Genomic DNA, 24,463 nt, shown 5'->3' on the forward strand with positions numbered 1-24,463 from the left:
TTTCAGGCTTCAGACCTTGCATATTTGAGCAAGACAGTACTAAGCCACATATTGCATCTATAAATATTTGAGGCATCATGAAAATACAACAAAGAAGACACCGAACTGAAGAGTCCTGTGTCAAACAAGAATGGGACAATTTTCCTTTCCAAAAGGCACAACAGTTGCTCTCCTCAGCTCCCTGACGTTTATAAGAAGAGGGGATGCTACACAGTGGCAAACACAGCCTTATCCCAGTTCTCTGAGACATTTTGCTGCCATCAAATTCAAAAAGACCTTTTTGGGGAGGGGGGGTAAAATCATGGATGGAATATGAAATCACCATCCACTAACCAATTATTCTAAAATAGCATCCCATCCCTGGGGAGTAGGAGGATCTAAATGTTTTCAGTGGAGTCTAAAGTTTTTGTTAAGGGCAGTTAGCATCAGCAATAAATATAAATTATTACATGCCTTTATTTTTGTCTGTTGGCAGCAAACAATTGCACAGCAGTTTTATTGTCCTAGAAGCATTAATATATGATCCTACAACAGGATACAGGACTGCATCTCAAATTTGATATAGAATAAGCCTGTGCTTGAATCCTGTTTTTATATTGAAACTTTACTCTCAAACCCTTAATCCAATTTTGACATGTGCGTGCATTCATGTAAAATGTTGTTCTACTTTATTCCAATTTGCTGAAAAGTAATTGTTGGAAACACAGAACACACGTCAAGAATACCTGTTAAATCAGTCAAATGTTTCACTTTGATCTGTGACAAACTCAAGCGTCTCTCTTATTGTGACAGTACATTTTAATGGATCCGGGACGGGTAACTGAACTTTGATCAACCTTTAACACGATTACGGTTACGCAATATTCAGACAGAACTGAGAATAAGAGTTTCACACCTTAGCTTTCCTACACGTTAATGTGAATGTGGTGCAATCCACACGATTCATAAACACGTGGACAGCCTTTGAAGGCTCGACGAAACGTGGTCAAAGCAGTTCCCAATTCATTTTTCGACGTCAAGACCAGCTGACTTTACTGGGAGTGCTTGACGTGTGCTCCTCTCACGCGGTTCATAAAGCAAACTTTCAACCACTTTCATCATGAATGCTAAACACTGACAGAGATCCATGACTCACCGGAAGAGGTTCAAGTTCAACAGCAGCATAAATACAGCGGTCAATACAGAAAGACATTTTCCCCCCTCCCCACGGAAACATGGATACCGGGGCAGAGAGCGCACCTATTTCCTCATGGAGGGATTGTTTTATATTAAAGAGAATCCGCATGCTGGTTCCTGTTGGTTACAAGAGCGAAATAAAAGAGCTGTCAAAACTTTCAATACCAGTGGTAAGTACCCTGTATTTAAATAGACGCTGGTCAGTAATCAGTATAATAAAAAATAAAAACTTAAAATAATACATTGGCATTTGATTATGTGGATTAATACCACGATTTTGACTGTTTTCTACAGTCATTGATTAATACCGATATATTGTACAGAACAAATTGGCCACTCACGCTGTAAATTACTAGTTTTAAATAGCTGTTTTTGTTGCCCTGGCAACCTTTAATTAATTTCGAATTTCCTTATCAGATGATATCCCAGCTCATGAATTTTTCCTTGAGCCTTGTAAGTACAATATTTTGTGGCCATCTGGGGAAGACAGAGCTGGCAGGAGTGTCTCTGGCCATTGCAGTAAGTGAAATTCATACAATCACCTTTTATTAAGTCATTAAACCAATAGAAAAGTGACATCCAATCCATCAATGTTTTCTAACGTATTTCCAGGTTATTAATGTTACAGGTATATCTATTGGTAATGGTTTGGCATCAGCATGTGATACTCTGGTTTCTCAGGTGCGAATCTTTGGTCCATCACAAATAATTTATCATCAGATATGATGGTGCTTAACAATAGCAATAGCAGACTAAACTGTTCTGTGCTTTTAGACCTTTGGAAGCCATAACCTGCTGAAAATTGGAGTTATTCTGCAGCGGGCCATCCTCATTTTGCTCCTGGCCTGCTTCCCCTGCTGGGCCATCCTTATCAACACAGAGCCGATTCTGCTGGCTGTCAGACAAGAACCAGAGGTGGCAAGGTCAGCCGTCACAATCCGCTCATGGTTTCTTGAATTTTAAAATGTGTGTTCATTTTGATGGGATAAAAATCAATCTCTCTCTTTCAAGGTTGTGTCAGATGTATGTGAAGATCTTTATGCCCGCACTTCCTGTAAGTATGTCTAAGGCTAAGTGTGCATGTGTGTGCGACACAAAAGCCACAAAATTGAACCAAGTGGAAAGTCATCGAAGTGGGAGAGAGGAACAGGCTGACGTGCATCTCCTTGGAGGCCGACCTGATTATTCCTTACGTGTCCCTTTTATTAATGTTTTAAGATAGATTTAGAGTCACTCTTCCAAATAAAAATACACCTACAAAAAGGAGGCCTTGCTAATCCCAGATACAGAAATCAAATATCCCCACAGTAAAATCTTCTCCAAAGTGGGCTAACTAGTCAGCTAGATAAATTCAACCCTGTTTTTTAAGTAGCTAGTAATCGCGTTATTTCAAGTAGAAATCAATGAGTCTATAATTGATTTCTACTTAACTAAGTAAGTGTCTCTGCTGGACACTTACTTAGTTGGTTAACTTACAGCATAGCTCTACTTATTTTCCCCCTTGTACAGGTGTATTTGATGATGTAACAAGCTGTCACTACCAAACAGGATGAGCCCCAGTCTAATCACATTAGAATAAAATGTTTCAAATAATTGCAACTCAGACTATGTTGTTCTTTTCTTTCTGTTTTTATTTTTTTTGGTGTGTGTGTGTGTTTGTGTGTGCCACAGGCTGCATTCATGTACTCATTAGAAACAAGATATCTCCAAAACCAGGTAAATATCTCCCTGATTATTTTGAATAATACAGTTTGGATTGCAGGGAATACAGATTGTGTTCTTCTTTTATCCAAAAAAATGATAGAGTGGATTGAATATACAATTTGTGTCTGTAAGTGAGACTCCAGTCCTACTGGCTACAATGTTTAATGATTGATGGTGTCCACATACAGATAGCAAGGAGATCAGGGCTCCTTGAGCCCTTTCCTTTTCAATAAAACTATGATTCACTTTACTTGACAAACACTGCGAACTGCTGTTTTTGATTACAGGAAATCAGTCAGATATTTAATCATCCTTTTGCCTGTTGATGGAAAACTGTAATGATGTCATGTACAGCGGGTAAAATAAGTATTGAACACATCACCAATTTTTTAAGTAAATTTTTTTCAAAGGTGAGCTTTTGACACAGGATAAAAGTATGAACGCAGGTTGTCTAAATGTTGTTCAGCAAACTTTAAACATGCTTCAACATGGTGTTTCTTCAGCAATATGTGGTAGGCATGCATACAGGGCACGATGGTTGAGTGCATTACTTATTGTTTGATTTGAAACAGTTGTACCTGTTGATTAAAGGTCTTTCTGTAGCTCTCCACAAGTGGTGCTTGGCTCTTAGACAACTCTTCTGATAGTTCTTTTCACTCCTCTGTCTGAAATCCTGCGGCTAGCACCTGTTCATGGTAAAAATTTTGTTCTTTCCTCTTCCAGATTATGGCCCCAACAGTGCTCATCGGAAACGTCAGTAGTTCCGAAATTCTGCTGTAACCAGTGTAATCAGTATGATTTGCAACAATAAGGTTGGGAGGGGCTCGAGAGAGTTCATTAGCTTTACCCATCATGAGATGATTCTTGTGTGACACCTTGGAAATGAGATACTACTTATAAGCCATCAGTTGGGACTGAACCAGAAGTGATGGGGTTGATTTCAGCTGGTGTCATGACTGCCCATGCCTTTTTAAACCTCCCTTTCTTCATGTGTTCAGTAGTTTTTCCCTGTGTCATTTCTCATTGTAACACAAAACTGAACGCATGGACATCTATGGTTTGATTTCTTTGCGTTTGCTGATTGGATGAGTTGTTGCTGACATATAGTGAGAATATCATGGCAATAGCAGCTTTACAAATATATTTACTTAGTAAATTGGTGACGTGTTCAATACTTATTTTACCCAGTCTATCTGGGCTGTCATTTCACCATTTCCTAATTAAAATAAACTTGTTGCATTTCTGTTTTAGGGCATTATATGGCCACAGGTCATCACAGGCTTTCTTGTCAATCTTCTAAATGCACTCATCAACTACATCGTCCTCTTCCCGTTAAACCTTGGAGTTGCGTGAGTTTGTTTTATTGGATTGCACATGACTTCGTTAGTGTCGTCTTTAGTGGTATCAACTGACATTATCACATACTGTATAACCAACATGACACATTGAAATAATCTTTACAGAGGTTCTGCAATAGCCAATGCCATTTCCGAGTTCTTAATGGCTGGAATCCTCTTTGCTTATATCATATGGAAAGGACTTCATAAGGCCACTTGGGGAGGTGAGTACTGCATATACACTGGATACTGGTAATATTAAGAGAAACCCAAATGAGTTTAACAATGATTAACAACTAACAGAAATCTTTAACTGTATAAAATATAATTTGTTTTTACACAATTACAAAATGAACAACTTGTTAGAAGCGTTTAAAGAAAACATAAACATGTCTGAGAAAGACTATTATTTGAACTATTGTCATGGTGACAGCTGGATGTAGTGACTTTTAATGGAAGGGTTAGGTGGATGAGGTCAACAGATCATCAGATAAAAGTCCGAAGGTCGAAGCTGAAGTTGGACTGAACTGACGAGTCAAGCATTTAAGAAGCAATAAAAAACAAAAAAACCTACAACCAGGTTACAAACAAAATGAGCAGAGTTATAACAAGTTCATGTTTTTTTCCCCTTTAAGTGGACCTGTTTTATTTTACTTTATTTTCTGTTATTATATTGTGACATTGGTGAGTGCTCACATTACACAGGGCTACTTTGAAAGACTAGGTAATCCCTGTAAGCAAAGCCCAGACTTCAGACTGCTCTAAATGCTCAACTTTTCAACTCTTAGATTTATATGATGCTAAAGAGAAGTGATTTCTTTCATACAGCCTGGGTGTAAATATGGTGATCCAAACCATCCACTGTTTTAATCTAAGCAGCAAATCAGAAGAAAGTTGTCCTTACAGCGAGAGGAGCTAAAATGGCTTGTTTTTCAAAATGAAAAAATCCAAAGCAACAGACTGTGAGATGAGAACACCTAAAGGGAGAAAATAAAAAGGAGGAGACGATTAAAAATTTAAGCAAAGCCACATAAGCACACAAGTCCAAGGGTGTCATGTTTACTACTGTGGCAGGCAGGATGAGGATCCAAACGCAGGACTCGAACGACAGGATGAACAAAGCAAGGCAGCTTTGTTGCGCTGAGATAAAACACTTCATAAGATAAATTTGTGAAAACCAAAACTTGAACATGGAAACTAAGAACTAAACATGGGGAAACTAGAGACTAAGGACAAAGAAATCCAGTCTCACAGAAGAACCACACAGCACATGGGGTAACAACAGACAGAGAAAAACACAGGGCTTAAATACACAGAGGAATAACAAGGGAATGAGATGCAGAAGGAGAGCACAGCTGGGAGTAATCATACATGACGAGACGGGAAGGAAGCAAAACTGAAAACACTAGCATAGGACGCGAGACTGTCAAAGTAAAACAGGAAACAAGAGACATTCACAAAGACACGGACTTTACACTGAAACAACAGAGGGAACATGGAGCACAGGAAGGGCACAGAGACAGAAACCTAAAGACCAGGGACTATAAATAAATATAAATATAACATAGCAGAACAAAATAGAGAGAACCAAAACCATGAAAAATGACAAATCAGAGAATATAACGTAAACCAGAAAAACACAAACACTGGGTCACCACACCCAGTACTATGACAAAGGGTAAAACTATAGAACTGGAAATTAGCGTAGTGAGATTTGCTTTAAATCATGTGGTAGAGAAGCAGGTTGACAAATGATTTATTGGTTTATTATATGACTACTATTTGTTTTGAGAGAATTATTTTATTTCTTTTGCTTTTGTATGCACTTTAATTTAAATATACATTTGGAATTGCTAACATCTACTTTATAAACACTTACGCAGGTTGGTCTCGAGAGTGCCTCCAGGATTGGGGCTCATACATCCACCTGGCTGTCCCTGGCATGGTCATGCTATGTGTTGAATGGTGGACCTATGAGATTGGAGGTTTTCTAGCAGGTAATGCCACAGGCCACTTTGGCATGCCTTTGTCTGTAGAAAAGCAGCTCTGAAATCTATCCGCTGTCTGTCATTGACAGGTCTCATAAATGAAGTGGAACTCGGAGCTCAGTCAGTTGTGTATCAACTGGCCAATGTTGCATACATGGTGAGCCCTTTTGATGCGAAAAAACCCTCTGCACTGCCAAAAAACTTTATTCATAAAGAACTTTCTCATTTTACATCCATGTAACAACTTTTTTTTTATTTTTAGTTCCCTTTGGGTTTCAGCATAGCGGGCAGTGTAAGAGTTGGAAATGCTTTGGGAGGTGGAGAAACGGAGCAGGCCAAGCTGTCTGCTAAGATATCAATGTTCTGTGCAGGTCAGAATGCATCAATGTTTATTTCTTTGACGTGTGTTTTGTTTTGTTTTTAGTTTTTTGTCTAATATTCATTTGAAAATATTTTTAAAGACAGTCAATTAAAGGTAATTAATTACATAATTTAATGTTGCATAATTCCAATTTTGCTCTCCAGAAGGAAGCACAAACGTAGCTTAGAAATTTTAAACAGTCTCCGTAATTATAAATGTTGGCAGAAAGCGTGAATATTTTCACTTCTCTTTACCTACCTTCGAGAAAGGGTTTCGATCCTATAAGGAAAAAGACTGTTAAGGCATGTTGCTCCCGAAAAAGGTAAATCTTTAATTATATTTCTGTCTTTACTGCAGTGTCAGTGTCTATATGTTTGTCAACTCTCATCGGGAGCCTAAAGGACCACATCTCTTATGTTTTTACATATGATGAGTGCGTATATAATTTTATGTTTGTTTGTTTGTTTGTTTGTTTTATAAATCACAGCAGTTGTTACTTTAAAAGAAAAAAGAAAGGAAATACCAGCATGGGTTACACTTACACATGCAATTTCAGTATCAAGTCTAGGGGAGATAGCAGGCCTCATAAACGACCTTTTACCCTTACATAAGTTACTGTCATCCTTCGCTTACATAATCTCTCTTATACTGAATAGACACAAAGGTTTATGGTAGCTGCACTCAGCTGTGCTGCTAATTATTTACATATTTCTCCTGTTCCTAAGACAGCATAATTGTATAACGTTGCACAAGGCTCAAATTACACAAAAATATGTTTTTACAAACTCACCAGTCTCACTTTAAAAATTTAGACTCTCTTCTTTCAGACAAATCAGGCAAAGGGTTTCAGATGTCCTATCTTTTTATGCACCTTTCATTCTACTCGATGCAACATCTGTGAGTATCTGCCATTCCCCAGAAACATCCCATAAAGTGTGTGTTTGTGGGTACTTAACCATGTCTTTATCCTTTTTGCGTGACTAGGCTGCCGTGTGTGGCATAATAAGAGGAGCAGGTAAACAGAGAGTTGGAGCTATTTGCAACATTTTGGGATATTATGGTGTTGGCTTTCCGATTGGAGTGTCACTGATGTTTGCAGCCAAACTAGGAATCATGGGTGAGATGTTTTCAACCATCAGCTGTTTGTATCCATGTTATTTTCGTCCCTACAGTTCTTTTTTTTCATTTGATTTCTACCACAGCATCAACATCTCCTTCCTCCTCTTAAAGAAAAACATGTTTTGTTTTCCTCAGGTCTGTGGACAGGCTTGTTAACCTGTGTGTTCTTGCAATGCTCATTCCTGATTTTCTATCTAATCAGAATGAACTGGAAAAACATCACAGTTGAGGTTTGTGTTTAAGGATAAATATTTAATTTTCAGTAGTTTTCGGCTGTCTCTTTATGACTAAAGGATCACGCATTGATTCGTCTTGCAGGCTCAGATCAGAGCAGGAGTGCATGTAAGCTCCACAGACTCAGGTAAGGGACAGTTTTCACAAATTATTTAATTTGGCTGAGGAGCAAAAGTGTTTATCCTGTTCATCACGAGAAACAAAACAGTTCTGTGTGGAAGTAGAACATACAGAGTTTAAAAGATACCTTTAGAAGAATATTTAATGAATCTTGTTTGTGTATTTGAATTATGTCTCTACATTATTCACAAAGATTTTACAGACTCTTGTGTCCCCAAATCTTCAATAGCATTGTGGACCCAAAAATGACGCAGGATAAATTTGTTGCAAAACATGCAACAAATTTATCCTGCGCCACCAGCAATGAATTATGTTGTTGTTAGTTTGATTATTGCAACAATGTCTCCATATGTATGTGCAAACTACCTTTGTCATATTCAAGCCACAATAAAACGTGTTGAGTGCGGAAAGGTTAGGACAGCATTATGTCACCAGTAACTTCTTTAATATTTAACAAAGGCTAAAATCTTTTAGAATAGAATAGAATAGAATAGAATAATCCTTTAATTGTCCCACAAGGGGGAAATTTGGTTGTAACAGCAGCCAAAAAGACAAATATACAAACAAACAGTACACAGGACACGGAACAGAAACATACACAATTTTTCTTACATATTTTCCTACCTTCACTTCACCAATTGGTGTGACTTACAATTTATCCTTGACAATAATCCTAAAAGTGTCATGCTGTAGTTGCTGTGGACAAGGTAAACTAATAAAAGCACAATTTACATGTAGAAGTAAATACATTTAACACTTTTAAAGGTCTATAACATATTTTATAGCTATTTTATTATTGTTGTCATTTTGATATGTTTGTTTGTAGTAAGTGTCCTTACTTTTGTTTTTTTTTAAATCATGCAAGGTCTAAAAGTATGAAATGTTCAAAGTCCAAATTGTTGTCTGGAAATTGGTATTTGCTAAGCAATCAGAAACCAAGATCTTCATATTTTTTAAATGTTCTTTAACATCTTTAACTTCAGTCTATGGCAACACTAAAAAAAGCACTCAGTTGGATCAGCAGATAGAACCATAAAAAAAACTAACAAACAAACAAAAAACAATTCAGAGATTTTAGATATTGATTATACAGCAATTAATATAGACAACTTCCAAAATGTGAACAATATTTTGAATAACAATTATAATTTCATGATCCCTAACATAGAACATTTGCATATATTTATGTCCAGGTACCCAACTAGAAGACCCTGGTAACTCAGTGGGTCAAGCAGACACCATTGATCTGATGGATGTTGAGGTGGAAACAACAGTGTGGACAGCTGAAGGAGAGCTCTCTTTCAGGACTCTGGTTCTGCGTAGAGGCTTGGCTCTAGCTTTCATGTTGTTCATCTTGGCTGTTGGTATTATTTTGAACCTACTTATCACCAACTTGGCTACCTGAACATGAGTAATGTCTGTCTCGTTCAGTGAAATAACTCCAGAGTCTCCAGTGCTGCTTTTCTGGGAGGTCTCAGCAATATGCTAGCATTTGCATCACAAAGCAGACAGTAACGGATGGCACAAGCAGGCACAAAGGCAGACGAGCAGGAAATGAATGAATGGTCTCTTGATTAATCAACGAACGAGCATTATATTACTCTTAAACATGACGAGTATTTGGCGAATTTGCCTGTGTTCAGTTTACAACACCTTGCAGAGACAAACAAGTCAAAAACTAAAACTGGTTTGAGAAGGCAACCTCAGATTCTCTGTTCTTACAACATTAAACATTTTACTCTGACTCTTCATCTGGCACCAACATGGTGGAGAAAATTTGATCAGGAGTATATGTAGTGTTGATCGAGTCCACAGTAGAGTTGGTCTCGGGCAAAGGCACAAGGAAGTGAACACCTGCTCCCACAGCAAGAAGTGCAACTGCAGCAAACATAATGAGGCCTCGCCTGAGGATGAGTTGGGTGATGGAAAGGCGGCTGCCCTTCAGCTTCTGTGTCACATCTCGATCCTGCACCACAGTGCCCCTGTCTTGGCACTCAGTGCTCACAGACATATAGCCATCCATCAGCTAGGAAAAATGAAACAAAAACACCAGCAGGTTGGTCACACTGCTGTGGTCGTAACCTGTGTGCATGAAGTATCTGTATGAAGGACATGCTGTGCTCACTGCAATCATGCAGAGCAAAGAAGGGGAAAAAAAAAACATTTGCAATCAATCCAGCATATAGAAGAGTGTGAAAACTGAGCTTTTAGTACATAGGGGTTACTTACTCTTTGAAAATCTGGCCATGTTGAATATGAGCATCCACCACTGCAATAGTATATAGTACTCTGCGAAAATCTAATTTCTCCACTTTTTAAAAATATTTTGCTGGGATAATGGGTACAGATACAGTTTAAAATCCATTCTTTGCTAATTTATCTGTTGTGTTGACACAAGACTAAAAAAAGTTTCCTTTTTAAAGCTTCCATGATTCATAGGTAAGTGCTAAGTGACTTAGTAAATAGAAGGAAATCATTCCTCTGAAAATGGCCGTGTACAAGGACTGAAATGAGTAGAAAAGCAGGTCATGTCAAAAGAGCAAAGGGTGGCTCAGGACTTTTGCACAGTACTATATATATATGTGTATATCAGTAATGAAAGAAATATAATATAAATGTAATCAAGAACGGTTTAAGAAAAACAAAACTATGTCAAGAAATTTAGATTAATTGTTGCTATTGCTGACTTTAACTATTACATAGACTCACATTACTTGATGTTTGATCTTGGGTGCTGTTATCCACAGTGCCTGTCACGGGAGCTCTTCCTAATAACGAAGGATTTTTCTGAGCCCGTTTCACAGCCTGTAAATATGAAAAGTCAGTGTAAGCAATAGATTCATTAATATTTTTGGGGTCTTGGAAGCTAAGTATAAACTGATCTCCAATTTGAGGCACAGTATCTTTATTGGTTGTTTTCATATGATACCTCCTCAGTGATTTTCTCCCAGTTCAGCTTAAAGATGACAATAATGTAGAAGGTAGATTGTAAAATGACACAAACAAGCAGTCCAAGCCAGAAACCTGCAGAGAAAAGGACAAATTACTTAAGTGCAAGGCAAGCTTCACTTTAAAAGCTCATTTTAGTAAATTACAAAAAAAAAGCATCACTTTGTGCAATTACCCAACACTCTTAGTTTTGCGACGAATGTCAACGTGATACTTAGAGAAAGCCCTATGCAGTAGTATCCAATGAAATTAGCCACAGCTGGAATCTTCTGTTTCCCTGTGCCTAAGAAAATGCCCGTGCACACACACTTGGATGAAACAGAGATAAACTTTATATTAGATTTACTTGTCATGCTTTTAGGAGCATACACGCGCTGCCAAGTGTAACTAAAACTCACCACGAGACCATCAAAGAACTGAAGGAAACAGTAAGCATTCATCAGCTGTGAGACCAGACCTATGATCTTCCTGAAAGAAAAAGGTTTAATTAAGGTTTTGCACATCCTTGCCAATCTTTGAATGCAACAACAGTGTTTAGGAATATTACTGTTAGTGAAATGTGAATGCAGCTGAACTCACTCATCTGACGTGAAGATGAAGCCAATCACTGTTTTGACGGAGCCAAGGACAAGGCCTTCTACAACCGCAATGCTACCTAGAAAACAAGAGCTCCAAAATCTGTATAACGGTAATAAAGTTATGGGAAACGAATATAAATCACGATACATTTCTAACTGACCTGCAAGAGTCAGGGACATCTTGCTAGTTAGGAGTGCTCTGCCGGTGTCTCCTGCACCAAGAGCATTACCCACCCGGGCACATGCCGCAGCTTGAATACCAAGAGGGAACTATGGATTCATTATTATGAAAAAAGTAGAGGAGAAAATTTGCTCTCAGGGGTTTCAAAGCAACCAAAGAAATATTTTAAAGGGAGAATTTAATTCTCTGATTTGTAGTGATTAAACTATACCATATATGTTATGACAGTCACCATCATGACAGCGTGCTGGGCTGCCAGCTCATTTTCGCTCAGCATTCCTGATTGTTACAGACAAAGAAGAAAGAGCAGGCATGATTCAAATATTTTTTAGCTGGTCTATGATCATCTAAAAGGAAAAAAAAGGATTACCTGCAAAGAATCCCCCAAACTCATAAACCCACCACTCAAAGCATTTCATTAATGTACTGGGAATAGCCAGCTTCATGTAGGAGCCCCAGTCCTGCAGTGATTCTACAGACCAGCCTGCAGGGGGCGAGAGACACTCATTTATATAAAACTAGGGAAAAGAACAAGATGGTGCATGAGATCATCACTGTTCTCAGTATACCTCCCCATGTTGTTACATGAAGCCTCTTCCACAAAATGTAAGCAAACAGAAAAGTACAGATGTAAATCTGAGACAGAGTATTTGCAGCTGCAGAGCCACTGCAAGACATTTGGATTGATATCAGTGTTAAATTCTTTTATTCAGAATGAAAGCATTAAAGTGACATGAGTGCGAGTTCACATACCTAACACCCAGATCCAGCCAGTGAATAAAAATATAGTTTGTCACCACATTTGCAATGTTTGCCAGAGCAGCACTATACATTTGTGGCAGTATTATTCCCTGGGAATACAAAATGTAGTCAGCGTGATTACATTTCCTTTTCCACCAAAATTGTAATTAGTTTTAGAAACAATTGCGATATCTGTAAAACCAGTACGGGATCGGAATAGAGAAATGGACCTGGTTCTGCAGGTAAGACACCTGAAGATGATGTAGAAACATTGCCTACGGAAGAATAATAAATTATTGCACAGCACAAAAAACGTCAAACATTGGTTTTGAATGTTTGTATAAAGGTTAAGGAGAAAAGCAGTGACTCACTGGTACAGCAGGCAGGAAGGCAGTAATATACAGCTGGGCTATTCTGAAAGCAAGAAGTGCATGTGAGTACATCTAGTACATTTTACATTTTAGTTTATATGTATTCATAAAGGCCTTTTCAGAATAAAGTTCTACTGAACTACACAAACAATTAAAAATAATTAAATATTAAATAATTTCAGTAGAAACAAAAGCAATTTCAAACTGAAGAGAAACCAGTACTCATGCAATCTTACACATTAAAGAAGTTGCTTTGTTCAATAAGACATTAGTGGGTTTAAAAAGCCAAAAAATAAAAATGCATTTAGAAGAAGCTACAGAATTAGCCAGCCTGAGGTCATTAGGCAGAAGCATCAGGCATGTCTGAATATTTCAGGCAGCAGGAAGTTTCATATGGATACAGCAGCTTAGATATGCAGACAGGTGCTTAACAAAGTTAAGCTTCAAAAATGAGCCGTAAAATCATTTCTAAGGCTAACAGGTAGGAAGTGCAGAGCTGTAAAGACTGATTTCATCTGGTCATTTATTTTGTTAAAAGCCTGGCAGTTGCAGTTTGAATTATTTGTATCTTATTTATGTTATGACGATGAATAAAGTGCATTACAGTGGTCAAGTCCAGAGGACATAAAAGCATGGATGACCTTAATCGAAATGAGATAGGAATGATATCTGTCTAAGCGGAATGAAACAGGACTGCATAACTTTAAACACCTGCATATAAAAGAGAGAGCTTGGACCCAAAATTACCCCAGGTTATGAGTCTCTCTCCAGACATTTTTAAATACTGTAGGAGACCCAGATTAGAAAAAAGATCAAAAGTGCTGCTAGTGCTGGAGGACGAGGGTGTGATTATAATTACTTCAATTTTATGATCATTCAGGTTTAGAATGTTTTTAGACATCCAGTTCCTAATTCAGCTAGATGGGACCTAATATGTGAGATATCAGCGGTAAAAGGTTTTAATAGGACATTTGTGCCTGCATAGCAGCGAAAATCAACTCCATCCATTTGAATGAGAAGATGAGGCTTTGTCAGTCATTACAGAAAATTACTTGTTTGATAGACCTGACATAAACCAATCCAGTGTCACATCACTGATACCAGCACTGTTCTTTAGACTGACTGAATTAAATGTTCTGGTCCACAATATACAAGGCTGAGATGAGGTCAAGGAGAATGAAAATAGAGAAGAGCGCAGAGTCAGCAGCAGATTGTTTGAGACCTTGACAAGAGCAGTTTGAGCATTGCTAGTGAAGCTCCTAAGACATGTGATTCCCTGAATAAAGCAAAAAGTTAATCAGAATGACTGTGATGGAGTTCAGATTGATGTTCCCTCTAAGCTGCGCGCGTGCGCAACCATCTCCAATGGTGGTGAGCAGGACAGACGGAACAACTGACGCAAAAAGTGTGGACTTTACACCGGTTTTTAAATTGTGTTGATAGGCCACGTAAAACCAGAGTTATGATAAAAAAATATATGCAATGTTTGGTTTTCTTCCTGAATACTATCCTTGTTTATATTATTGCAGGAAGAAACGGTTTTTGCTCCACCTGTGAGCAAAAACAACGCCACCCCCCCCCACCCCCCACCCCCCCCCCCCCCCCCCCCACACACACACACCTTTTGCTATTGGTGGAAAAATGTACCATGTCGACCAATCAAAAAAAATGATATAGCAACATGGCATTTAGTTGTTTAGGAAGGGGAAAGTTTTAGGAATGACGGCGGTGTTTTGAGATGTGAGAGATTTGCGACATTAAGCGCAAATCTTGTGTAGTCAGTGTGTAGTGTAGTCAATAGTTTTGTTGTGTGTGTCAGAACAATGAGACGACTACTGAATGTTACGGGTGTTACAGGAGTGACACATCTCCTGTTGTCAGGCCTGCAGGTATCAGGCTGTTGTTCTCCTTTATCTCATAGTGGACAGAAATTATTTTTTGGAGTGGCACAAATAATTTGTGTGGCTTCAACTTTGATGCAGAACAGCTGATTGTTCTGTAAATAGTTTCAAATGTTTATTTTAAAAAACACCTCGGCTGCATTTTTAGGTAAACAGCTGCAAAAAACTTAGTTGTTTGCATTACTCAGTAACTTTTTTGAAGAAGTAACTATTTAATTAACTGCCAAACATTGGTCATTATATTCTGTATTTTGCAGACAGAGAGTTACAGGACTCTCTCCCAGACCACAGACTCATACTCATTATCAGTGTTGGTCAAGTTACTTGAAAATGTAATCAGTAACTAATTACTGATTACTTCCCCCAAAAAGTAATCCCGTTACTTTACTGATTACTTATTTTCAAAAGTTATTAATTTCTTAGTTACTTAGTTACTTAGCTACTCTTTAAAAACACGATTCACAACTTGAATAGGTGATAAAGCGATAGATCTTTCAGCCCAATTCTACTTTTTCTGCACAATCCATCATACAAAATGTAATCAAATGGAAAAGTCTCTTTTTAAAACTTGTTTCATTAGTTTTAATCTTTTCACTTTATGCATCAAGCAAAAATTTAATTATATGCAACATTCTCTGACTGGAAGAAATTTGTTTAACATTTAAACCTATTTTCTGCACATTCCAGCACATAAAATATATATATATATATATATATATATATATATATTTATTTACACTCACTCTTTCAAATAGATGCAAGTAAAACACAGCAGAAAATAAATAAAATCAAAGACTAGCGGTCTTGTTGCTCTATTTTCACCTGTATAGCAGGAGAAGGGTAGGCGGAGGTTTACCCTGGTGCAGGTGTGCCGCAGAGGTCAGTGGAAGAATCCGCGAGTTTCTCTGTGAGTTTCCCATTACGTGGTAGCGCACTCGGTGCTTGCTTGGAAGTTTAGGGGTTTTTTTTCGCTGTAAAATTAAGTTTTCTTCCCACGCACAACGGACGCTAATGTTTTTGTCACTTTTTATGGAATCAAACTCAAAGTAAGGTCAGTACTTCCACGCTTTAAACGCTGCACGCTCATACTCTCTCCCGCACTCGATATATTATCCATTGTTGATCTCACACAGCTGTTGTCATGAACGTTGCACTCGCTTACGTCATGAGACACTCTCGCAAAAAAAATCATGGTTTTAGTAACGCAGTAACGCAGCGTGTTTATGGGAAAGTAATGGTAATCGAATTACCGTTTTTGCAATAGTAATCCCTTACTTTACTCGTTACCTGAAAAAAGTAATCGGATTACAGTAACGCGTTACTGCCCATCTCTGCTCATAATTCAAGTCAGAGCTTTATATATATATATATAAATAAAAGAAAGTTGTGTTTTCAAAATTAGAGTTCAAGTTACTTGTACTTCTAATAGTTTTAACATACTACACAGGTCATGAACAAGATTTTTTAAAATTTTCATTGTAAGTGGGCTAAATCAGTTAATTAAAAGTAGTCTAACATAAATGCTGTAATTTGATCATTTTAATAAACCATGTAGCTTGGATGGATTCGATGCTGGCGTGACCACAGTGCACACATCTGCTGTTGCTCACAGTGGTCCAAGGGACCGCTCAGGGAGTTTGTGTTCTCTCAGACGCATAAAAAATTAGAGGGAACATTGGTTCAGTTTTATACGATTAGTTGAGATAATTTTGACATTCACTTAATTTGTATTGTGATTCTGTTTAGTGAATCTTTGGCAACCAGAAATGGTTTTAATACATAGATGTTATTCCTGAGAAGATCAGGTTTCATGTTTAAATGTACCCATATCTATGCTAGTTGTAGCAATAATATTACTGTATATTTGCTGCTGTTAGTTACCTGGCCACCTCAGGGTCCTGGCCCACACATAATAGGATGGCCTGAGCATTAATGAGGAGACCCCAGCAAGGCAGACAGAACAACAAGAGGATGATTATGCCCCGCTGAAGGATCACGCCCACCCGGAGTAGATTTTTAGCACCAAAAGTCTGTCAGGATAATGAACATTTTAAAGATGGCAGCAAGAAAAAAGGGAAAGCAAAAAATTCCAGTGTATGATATCATCATGTCGACTTGGTTTTACAGACCTGAGACACCAAAGTATCACATGCCAGTCCCAGACCATATCCTGTTGCTGCAGTGGTAATATTAATTGTCTGAAATGAATGCAAACTATTATAAGCAAAACTTGAGTGATTCTTAAGAGCAAGTGTCAAGTGCTGAGCATAGATTAAATCATAAGTGTTGTTGCCGAGTGATTACGAGACAATTATCTTGCTGACTTAAGTAACAATTCCTTTTCTTCCATCAGCATCCTCGTAATTACTTCTTCATTTAGTCCATTTTTCGAGTAAGCTTCAAAACATCAGTGGAGCATACAGATGATGACTTACAGCAGAAGCTAATCCATAGCCAGCCATCACGTCATTTCCCAGACGGCCACAGAACATTGTAACCACAAACGGAAGCATGTAATTGAGGATTCGAGACAGCAGCTAGAAAGAGAAATACCATAAATGTTGCAGGAGTGATACCAGTATCACATGACAAGTAATTTAAAAATAAACCATTACATACTGCAACTAATTATCGTGGTACACAGATTTCCTGACAAGTTTATTTCCTGCAGTTTGCAGTCATTATTCAGCGAGTAAAAAGTACCAAATATTGTTTCAGTTTTATTGTCACATCTGTGAAAGTGTGTTTTCCTGACATCTTAAATTTTTTTTTTTAAAAGAAAGACTGTCATCAGTCTTCTGTTGTATCATCAGCAAGGATAAGCTCCATCTACGTGGTCTGTTAAAGAAAGATCATGGCACATGACAATCCCAGTACTTACCAGAGGACCTGTCATCTTCAGGATGTGGTACAGTTCCTCTCTGTGGGCCACAGGAACCCTGTGGCACACCCGTCTACAACAAAAACGTTTGCCGCTGGACCTCTCCATGTCTGCAGCCCCAGATGCTAATGTATGTTCTTCCACTAAAATCTTTCTCTATACTCTCACACAGTCATCTTAGTTGCACTCCAGGATGCTGCAAAGGATGCAGCCACAGCTGCCTTGGAGCAAAACAAAGTCCGGCTGAAACAACACAGATTGTGAGAAGGAAGAGAGAAACACTCAGCAACCACAACAAAGGCAAAGATGGGGGTGAGGACTTGAAAGCAAGAATGTTTTGATCTGGGTGATTAAACGTGTGTAAAACACAAGTAACTGCCTCTAGTTGTGGTCAGCTGAGGAAATTTTACAAAAATAATAACATCAGGATTTTAGAACTGCAAAGATCAAACTTTCGCACAATGGTAGACCAAAAAAAGGCCATTGTTGGAGACAATCTGATAATGTAATCTATTGTAGTATTTCACAGACTTCTTAAACAATCCAGCATCCTGGAAACATGAAATAGCTTAGTTAATGCCTTCTCAAGCCAAATTGAAAGTGGTAATTAAGAACTCAACCATCAAAGAGGTGTTTACAATAGAAAAGGAGTAAAGAGGGAAATGTGATCTTTTTGTAGTTGATTGTAGTTGCACCTCCACATTTAAAAGAGCTGGTTGAGATGTCTTGGACATATGATCAGGATGTCCCCCTTAAGATGTGGGGTGAAGTGAGGTGTTTCAGGTATGTCCTACCAGGAGGAGGCCACACAGCAGAACCAAGAGGTGATAGAGGTTATTTCTCAGAGCAGAGAAAGGTCAACTAAGGTCTCCATAACCCAGAGCTACTATAACACTCTAGCTACCTAACATATATGCAGTGTTGGGGAGTAACGGAATACATGTACCGCCGTTACGTATATAAAATACAAAATATGAGTAACTGTATTCCGTTACAGTTACCGTTTAAAAAGGTGGTATTCAGAATACAGTTACTTTGTTGAAATAAATGGATTACACGGCGGTACTTCCCTGTTTGATATTGTGGCGGGTCAGGTCTGTTTGGGTTTTGTTTGACGGCTACGTTCTGTTGTTCCAGGTGGCAGCATTACGGTTGCCATGGTTACAGGGTGACGCTCTCTCTGCATGTTTCCTGGGTGAGAGAGGCCTTTTTGTTGTTGTTATGCTAAGCTAATAAGCAGAATGCTACCAGTATAGCTCTAAAGAATGTAGCATCATAGGCAACTTGGTCCGTGCTGCAGGGAGAATGGACTGCCATACACGTTACGTGTCTGTGAGCGAGGGAGGGAGATAAAGGAAAAGTACGAGCTGTCATCGAGCAAAAACGGGAGCTGGAAGCATGTAAATATAATAATAACCACTGCAGCCAAGAAGAGTGCCTGACGAGCCCAGTTGTAAGCTATTAAGACTCGACTGTACACCGTGTTCGTGTTTTCCTCCAAAAACAATAAGTTCCGTTGGAGCAGCCTTTCAGCGCCTCTCTCTGTCTCTCGCTAGCAAAGTTGACCCAGACAACAAAGTAAAGCTAGTTTTCGGCTACGAGCCCGACACAGAACCCACCGTATTAGCCAGAGGTCCCTTTACTACGGTTCGGAGCCGCGGACCTTCAGTAACAGTAATAAATCACAGCAATAGTACATTCATGTAGTTGTAAACAACATGATAATATATTAAGTAATCCAAACTATTCAGAATACGTTACTCTCATTGAGTAACGTAACAGAATACATTTTGGGGCATGTATTCTGTATTCTGTAATGGAATACATTTTAAAAGTAACCTTCCCAACACTGCATATATGAGGGTGAAGGCTTTTAGGGGGACAAGTGCATACTCTTAGAACAGGATCCAAAAACTATTTTTGAGACAGAAACATTTCTATAAGCTGTTTTTTACAGCTTTCCATTTAACAGTGCAAAGACATGAAATTCTTATCACCTGAGCAACACATTAGATATGTTTTTAAAATATTTCTAAAAAAAATTGAGTGAAATAAATTCATGATTTCATTTTTTCCATGCAGAAAAAAAGGAGAAAGAAATTAATAACTGGTCTCTATTTTATATCCCGCATCATGCAGTCTGAGTTTGGCCACCCCCACATAAACAGCTTGGCTTCACCACGACAAAAACAAACAAATAAACAAGCAAAAAAAATTCACACAGAAGAGTTCAACCTAGAATGTTTTTTTTTTTAATAATTAAAATGGAACATCTATTTACATTTCTGTCAACAACATTATTTCTTTGGTCATTAGACAAAGTTTAATTTTCATCTCCAGGCAGGATTTATACTTAGCAACTGTTGACATGTATTCTTAAAAACAAAATGCTGATAAAACAATCAGATACACATTAATCACTTTGTGATGAAATAGGTCATTTATTACTTATAAGAAAATGAAATGTACCCAACACCATTAATTCACCTTATTTTTGAATCACATCTGTTACAGTTGGGTCCTGAAACAGTCCAAGACAATCATTCTGTAAGAGCTTAACACTCTGTGTTTTTACGCTGTCTCCCTAATGTGACCAGCACAGTGGTGAAGATTTGATCAGGAGTATCTGTACTATTAATCCTGTCCTTTGTAGAGTTTGCAGGTATCGTCTCTGGCAAAGGCACAAGGAAGTACACACCTACTCCCACAGCAAGAAGTCCAACTGCTGCAAACATAGTGAGGCCTCGCCTGATGATCAACTGAGTGATGGAGAGATGGCTGCTCTTCGGGTCGTGGTCCACGTGTTCGCCCTGTGTCGCTTGGCACTTGGTACTCACTGGTGTGTAGCCATCTACTGACTTAAAGGAATTGTATTTTCCATTACTTTATTAAGTTAAATAAAGATAAATGTAATGAAATGTAAGAATAAACATAGAACAAAGTACTAGAAGTAGTAGAAGTGCTACTTCTACTCTGATAACAAAGTAGAACAAGACACATCAACCAATTTAGATTGGACCACTTACATTCCTATTGCTTGATGTTTGGCCAATGTCTGAAACAACATCCATGCCTAATGGCGTCATGTAAGTCTTTCTCTGAGCTCGTTTCACAGCCTGAAAAATAGAAAAGTTGCAAAACCAAATCAAAATTTTCTATATTCACGTACAGCTTTGTCTCACTAACAGATGCCTCAAAAAATTAAAACAACAAATCTCTGTCTGTATATGAACAGCTGAGTCCCTGCATGACCTTGATTGTTATATTAGTCAGTTAATATACCTCATCTGTCATTCTCTTCCAGTTCAGCTTGAAAATGACAATGATGTAAAAGGTGGACTGTAAGACGACGCAAATGAGCAGTCCAAGCCAAAAACCTGCAGAGAGAATGACAAATGGGTCTGTTGAAATCACGCTGAGCATCAGTTGTAATAACTGGCTCTTGCTAGGCAACAATTTATTCTTCTTGCATGTCTATGAACTTAACAAAATATGACCACTTGATGTAATTACCTAGCACTCCTAGTTTTACAACAAACATCAGAGTGATGCTCAATGAAAGCCCTATGCAGTAGTATCCAATGAGATTAGCCACAGCTGGTATCTTCTGTTTGCCAGTACCCAAGAAGATGCCTGTGCACACACACTGGGATGGGGAAAACAAATTTCATATTTGACATGAATCCTTTGGAATCATGCTGCAAATATAGTTGCTTTGAATACAACGAGAGCTGGTAGACTCACCACAAGGCCATCAAAAAATTGAAGGAAACAATAAGCGTTCATCAACTGTGACACCAGAGCTACAATTTTTCTGTAATGATAATTAAGCCAAAGTCTCATGTATAGAGTTTCTACTGTATAAGCAGGTGTTTAAGTACACAGGTACACAGACTCACTCATCAGATGTGAAGATGAATCCAATGATTGTTTTAGTAGCACCCAGGAAGAGGCCTTCAACAACAGCAAAACTACCTGGAAAGGTAAGTAATCTGTCATACTGAAACAAAAATCTAACTTGAAATACTCATAAATATCAGACACCAGAGAAGAACACATTTAGCTAACCTGCAAGAGCCAGTGACATCTTGGCTGATAGAATCGCCCTGTCAGTGTCTCCAGCCCCAAGAGCATTGCCCACACGGGCACATGCTGCAGCTTGAACACCAAGAGGGAACTATGGATTCGTTGTTTTGAAAAAGTTAAATAAATCACCCAAATTTGAGACTTTTTATGAAAGAAGCGACAATGTAATGTTCTGATTTGCAGTCACTACACAGTACCATGTAAGTCATGAAAGCCACCATCATCACAGCATGTTGAGCTGCCAGCTCATCTTCACCCAGCATTCCTGATCATTACAGACACAGAATAAATTATAGCCCTTGCAGACTGTATTGCCAGCTCTAAACCCAATTATCTTAGAAGCAGGCTTTACTGATTTAATCCTGTATATTGCACATATTCCATGATAATTGGATATATATATTTCACACCATAAATAGGGATTACCTGCAAAGAATCCTCCAAACTCATAAACCCACCACTCAAAACAAGTCATTAAGGTACTGGGAATGGCCAGCTTCATGTAGGAGCCCCACTCCTGCAGTGATTCTGCAGACCAGCCTGCAGGGGGAGAGAGACGCTCAGTTTATATAGAACTTTTTAGTGCAAGCACAGAGAGAGCATGCATTTTAAATATCTCACCTCCCCATGTTGATACGTGGAGTTTCTTCCACCAGATGTACACAAACAGAAAAGCGCAGACGTAAATCCAAGCTAGAGTGTGGGCTGCTGCAGAGCCACTGAGAGCCATATGCAAAGACACAGAGATAGTCCAGTATGCCATTTTTTTTTCTGTATACATGTGTGTGCGTATGTAAAATGATAGTTGAGATGAGTATATCTACCCAACACCAAGATCCAGCCAGTAAAGAAAGATGTAGTTTGTCACCACGTTTGCAATGTTTGCCAGAGCAGCAGTGTACATTTGTGGCAATATTATTCCCTGAGTACACAAACACCAGATGATGCAAGGCTTAGCATACCTTTCTCTCTGTATCGCACTGATTGAAACAACAAACTGTGATTCTATTATAAGAAAAGGCAATTATGTACACAGCATTAGCATACCTGGTTCTGTAGATAAGACACCTGAAGATGATGTAGAAACATTGCCTAAAAAACAATTATGACAAAAATGCTTAAATTTAGCAAAAAGAAAAAAAAAATGGTGTGCATATGTGTCTCTACTGAATTTGCACAAAAAGCAGAGAGAAAAATCACATCTCACCGGCACTGCAGGAAGAAAGGCCGTAATATACAGCTGAGCTATTCTAGGAAAAAAAGGAGATGTATTCAGATCCAATCAAAGCTAAAGAAATGACTATTATAGTTAGATACACTGTTCAGGCTGAGATAGCTCTGCTACCACTCAAAAAGTAATTTATGGCAAGAAATGTTATTGAAAGTTATTGTACTGCATATGACTCCTGTAGGGACTAGGACAAGTGTTAGTGTAGACACTTGTTAGCGTTGAGAGGGTATCTTGTTCTGACTGACAATAAGATTGAGTTGTATGTGCAAGTTCTGTGTGCTCAGTTACCGGGCCACCTCACGGTCCTGGCCCAGACATAAAAGGATGGCCTCTGCATTAATGAGGAGACCCCAGCAGGGAAGACAGAACAATAGCAGGATAATGATGCCTCGCTGAAGGATCACTCCCACACGCAGCAGGTTCTTACCACCAAAGGTCTTCAAGCAGCACACAGGCATAGTTAATCATTTTATGAATGTGAGAAATAGTTACAGTTAGGATGTGCATTAAGGGAAATTAGGGGTCAGGGGGGGAAAAAAACTAATAAAATATGAGTTTCCAAACCTGAGACACCAAAGTATCACACGCCAGTGCCAGACCAGTGCCTGTCGCTGCTGTGCTCACGTTAATGGTCTGAAATGAATATGAAATATAGGTATATAGAGAGAACACTAATTCGTAGCTGTAATATCTATTGTCCATCTGCTAGGTGCCTGGAAACTTTGTCTTTATTTATGATTTCCTTACATCAGCCTCCACAGACAACCACTTACAGCGGAAGCTAATCCATAGCCGGCCATCACATCGTTTCCCAGACGGCCACAAAACATTGTAACCACAAACGGAAGCATGTAATTGAGGATTCGAGACAGCAGCTAGAAAGACAAATACCAAAAATGTTCCATTGGTGATACAGGTATCACATGACACAACGTCTTACAGGAAGAAAAGTGTAAGCAGACAGTATCAGTATTTACCAGAGGCCCCGTCATCCTCAGGATGTGATACAGTTCCTCTCTGTAGGTCAGAGGGACCTTGTTACGAACTCCCCTGCAGCAGAAAAGCTTGTCACTGGAAACGTCCATGTCTGCAGGACCAGACGGTTTTTCCACTGAAGCATCCACCCTGTCTGTCATGTACTTGTATCTGTAATGCCCTCTATGCACAGAATCCACCACTGATGTTCTAAGTTTTTCCAACATCTTAAAAGGTTACTAATGAATTTCCCCCAAGTTATCCAGTAAGTCTTTTTTGTTTATTTTCACAGTATCATTACAGAGGTCTAGACGGTTTCCTGACTGCAGACACTTGAGCGAACACCAAGTGACAGCGCCTCCTGTCGGTGGCGCTGTCACTTGGTGTTCGCTCGCTCGCTCTGTGGTATAGTATCGCTTCCTGTTCCTGCTCAAACACAGTGGTGTTTCTGAGTAGCTTATTTGCTTAGCAGTTTAATTAACAACTTTTAAATACATTCTTTTTTCACAGTATAATCTTCACGTGCTTCA

The 24,463-nt window shown here is 38.6% G+C and overlaps 3 protein-coding genes across 7 annotated transcripts; 1 reads left to right on the forward strand and 2 right to left on the reverse strand.

The window, feature by feature from the left end:
* Window positions 1-67: 67 nt before the first annotated feature.
* slc47a3 (solute carrier family 47 member 3) lies at window positions 68-9,795 on the forward strand. Its single transcript, XM_085130484.1, has 17 exons — window positions 68-1,346; window positions 1,594-1,695; window positions 1,789-1,857; window positions 1,951-2,099; window positions 2,188-2,230; window positions 2,848-2,892; window positions 4,132-4,229; window positions 4,344-4,441; window positions 6,101-6,214; window positions 6,295-6,362; window positions 6,468-6,576; window positions 6,924-6,999; window positions 7,394-7,463; window positions 7,551-7,683; window positions 7,821-7,915; window positions 8,004-8,046; window positions 9,233-9,795. Exons 1-17 carry the CDS (start codon window positions 1,215-1,217, stop codon window positions 9,442-9,444), a joined length of 1,656 nt encoding a protein of 551 aa, XP_084986610.1. The 5' UTR covers window positions 68-1,214; the 3' UTR covers window positions 9,445-9,795.
* On the reverse strand, window positions 8,521-18,826 carry LOC146503526 (multidrug and toxin extrusion protein 1-like). Of its 5 annotated transcripts, XM_085130480.1 has the most exons (17): window positions 17,642-18,820; window positions 17,196-17,297; window positions 16,890-16,958; window positions 16,642-16,790; window positions 12,860-12,902; window positions 12,719-12,763; window positions 12,501-12,598; window positions 12,317-12,414; window positions 12,118-12,231; window positions 11,959-12,026; window positions 11,728-11,836; window positions 11,568-11,643; window positions 11,387-11,456; window positions 11,164-11,296; window positions 10,969-11,063; window positions 10,749-10,844; window positions 8,521-10,065 (listed from the first exon to the last, which is right to left on the reverse strand). In XM_085130480.1, exons 1-17 carry the CDS (start codon window positions 17,747-17,749, stop codon window positions 9,775-9,777), a joined length of 1,764 nt encoding a protein of 587 aa, XP_084986606.1. In that variant the 5' UTR covers window positions 17,750-18,820; the 3' UTR covers window positions 8,521-9,774. The 5 variants fall into 5 exon arrangements, with proteins under 5 accessions (XP_084986606.1, XP_084986604.1, XP_084986605.1 ...); XM_085130478.1 differs by having other exon boundaries at window positions 11,164-11,456; window positions 17,642-18,824; XM_085130479.1 differs by having other exon boundaries at window positions 11,568-11,836; window positions 17,642-18,823.
* Window positions 18,827-18,858: 32 nt separating this feature from the next.
* LOC146503527 (multidrug and toxin extrusion protein 1-like) lies at window positions 18,859-24,260 on the reverse strand. The gene is made up of 17 exons (XM_085130485.1): window positions 23,936-24,260; window positions 23,732-23,833; window positions 23,523-23,591; window positions 23,247-23,395; window positions 22,935-22,977; window positions 22,775-22,819; window positions 22,552-22,649; window positions 22,349-22,446; window positions 22,154-22,267; window positions 21,925-21,992; window positions 21,710-21,818; window positions 21,541-21,616; window positions 21,386-21,455; window positions 21,155-21,287; window positions 20,924-21,018; window positions 20,668-20,757; window positions 18,859-20,499 (listed from the first exon to the last, which is right to left on the reverse strand). The coding sequence occupies exons 1-17, from the start codon at window positions 24,158-24,160 to the stop codon at window positions 20,197-20,199; spliced, it is 1,887 nt and encodes a 628-aa protein (XP_084986611.1). The 5' UTR covers window positions 24,161-24,260; the 3' UTR covers window positions 18,859-20,196.
* Window positions 24,261-24,463: the final 203 nt, after the last annotated feature.

Source organism: Neolamprologus multifasciatus, chromosome 14, assembly GCF_963576455.1.
Source record: "Neolamprologus multifasciatus chromosome 14, fNeoMul1.2, whole genome shotgun sequence".
NCBI lineage: Eukaryota > Metazoa > Chordata > Actinopteri > Cichliformes > Cichlidae > Neolamprologus > Neolamprologus multifasciatus.

Coding starts and splice junctions, on each gene's coding strand:
- slc47a3 (XM_085130484.1), top strand. CDS start 1,215: ATGGATACCGGGGCAGAGAGCGCACCTATTTCCTCATGGAGGGATTGT. Junction 7,684..7,820: donor AGCCAAACTAGGAATCATGG/GTGAGATGTTTT, acceptor TGTTTTCCTCAG/GTCTGTGGACAGGCTTGTTA. Junction 7,916..8,003: donor GGAAAAACATCACAGTTGAG/GTTTGTGTTTAA, acceptor TTCGTCTTGCAG/GCTCAGATCAGAGCAGGAGT.
- LOC146503526 (XM_085130476.1), bottom strand. CDS start 17,749: ATGGAGAGGTCCAGCGGCAAACGTTTTTGTTGTAGACGGGTGTGCCAC. Junction 16,791..16,889: donor GTGATACTTTGGTGTCTCAG/GTCTGTAAAACC, acceptor TTATCCTGACAG/ACTTTTGGTGCTAAAAATCT. Junction 10,066..10,748: donor AAGATCAAACATCAAGTAAT/GTGAGTCTATGT, acceptor CATTTTTCCTAG/CTGATGGATGGCTATATGTC.
- LOC146503527 (XM_085130485.1), bottom strand. CDS start 24,160: ATGTTGGAAAAACTTAGAACATCAGTGGTGGATTCTGTGCATAGAGGG. Junction 22,820..22,934: donor CCTTTCTTCCTGCAGTGCCG/GTGAGATGTGAT, acceptor ATTGTTTTTTAG/GCAATGTTTCTACATCATCT. Junction 21,993..22,153: donor GTTTGGAGGATTCTTTGCAG/GTAATCCCTATT, acceptor TGTAATGATCAG/GAATGCTGGGTGAAGATGAG.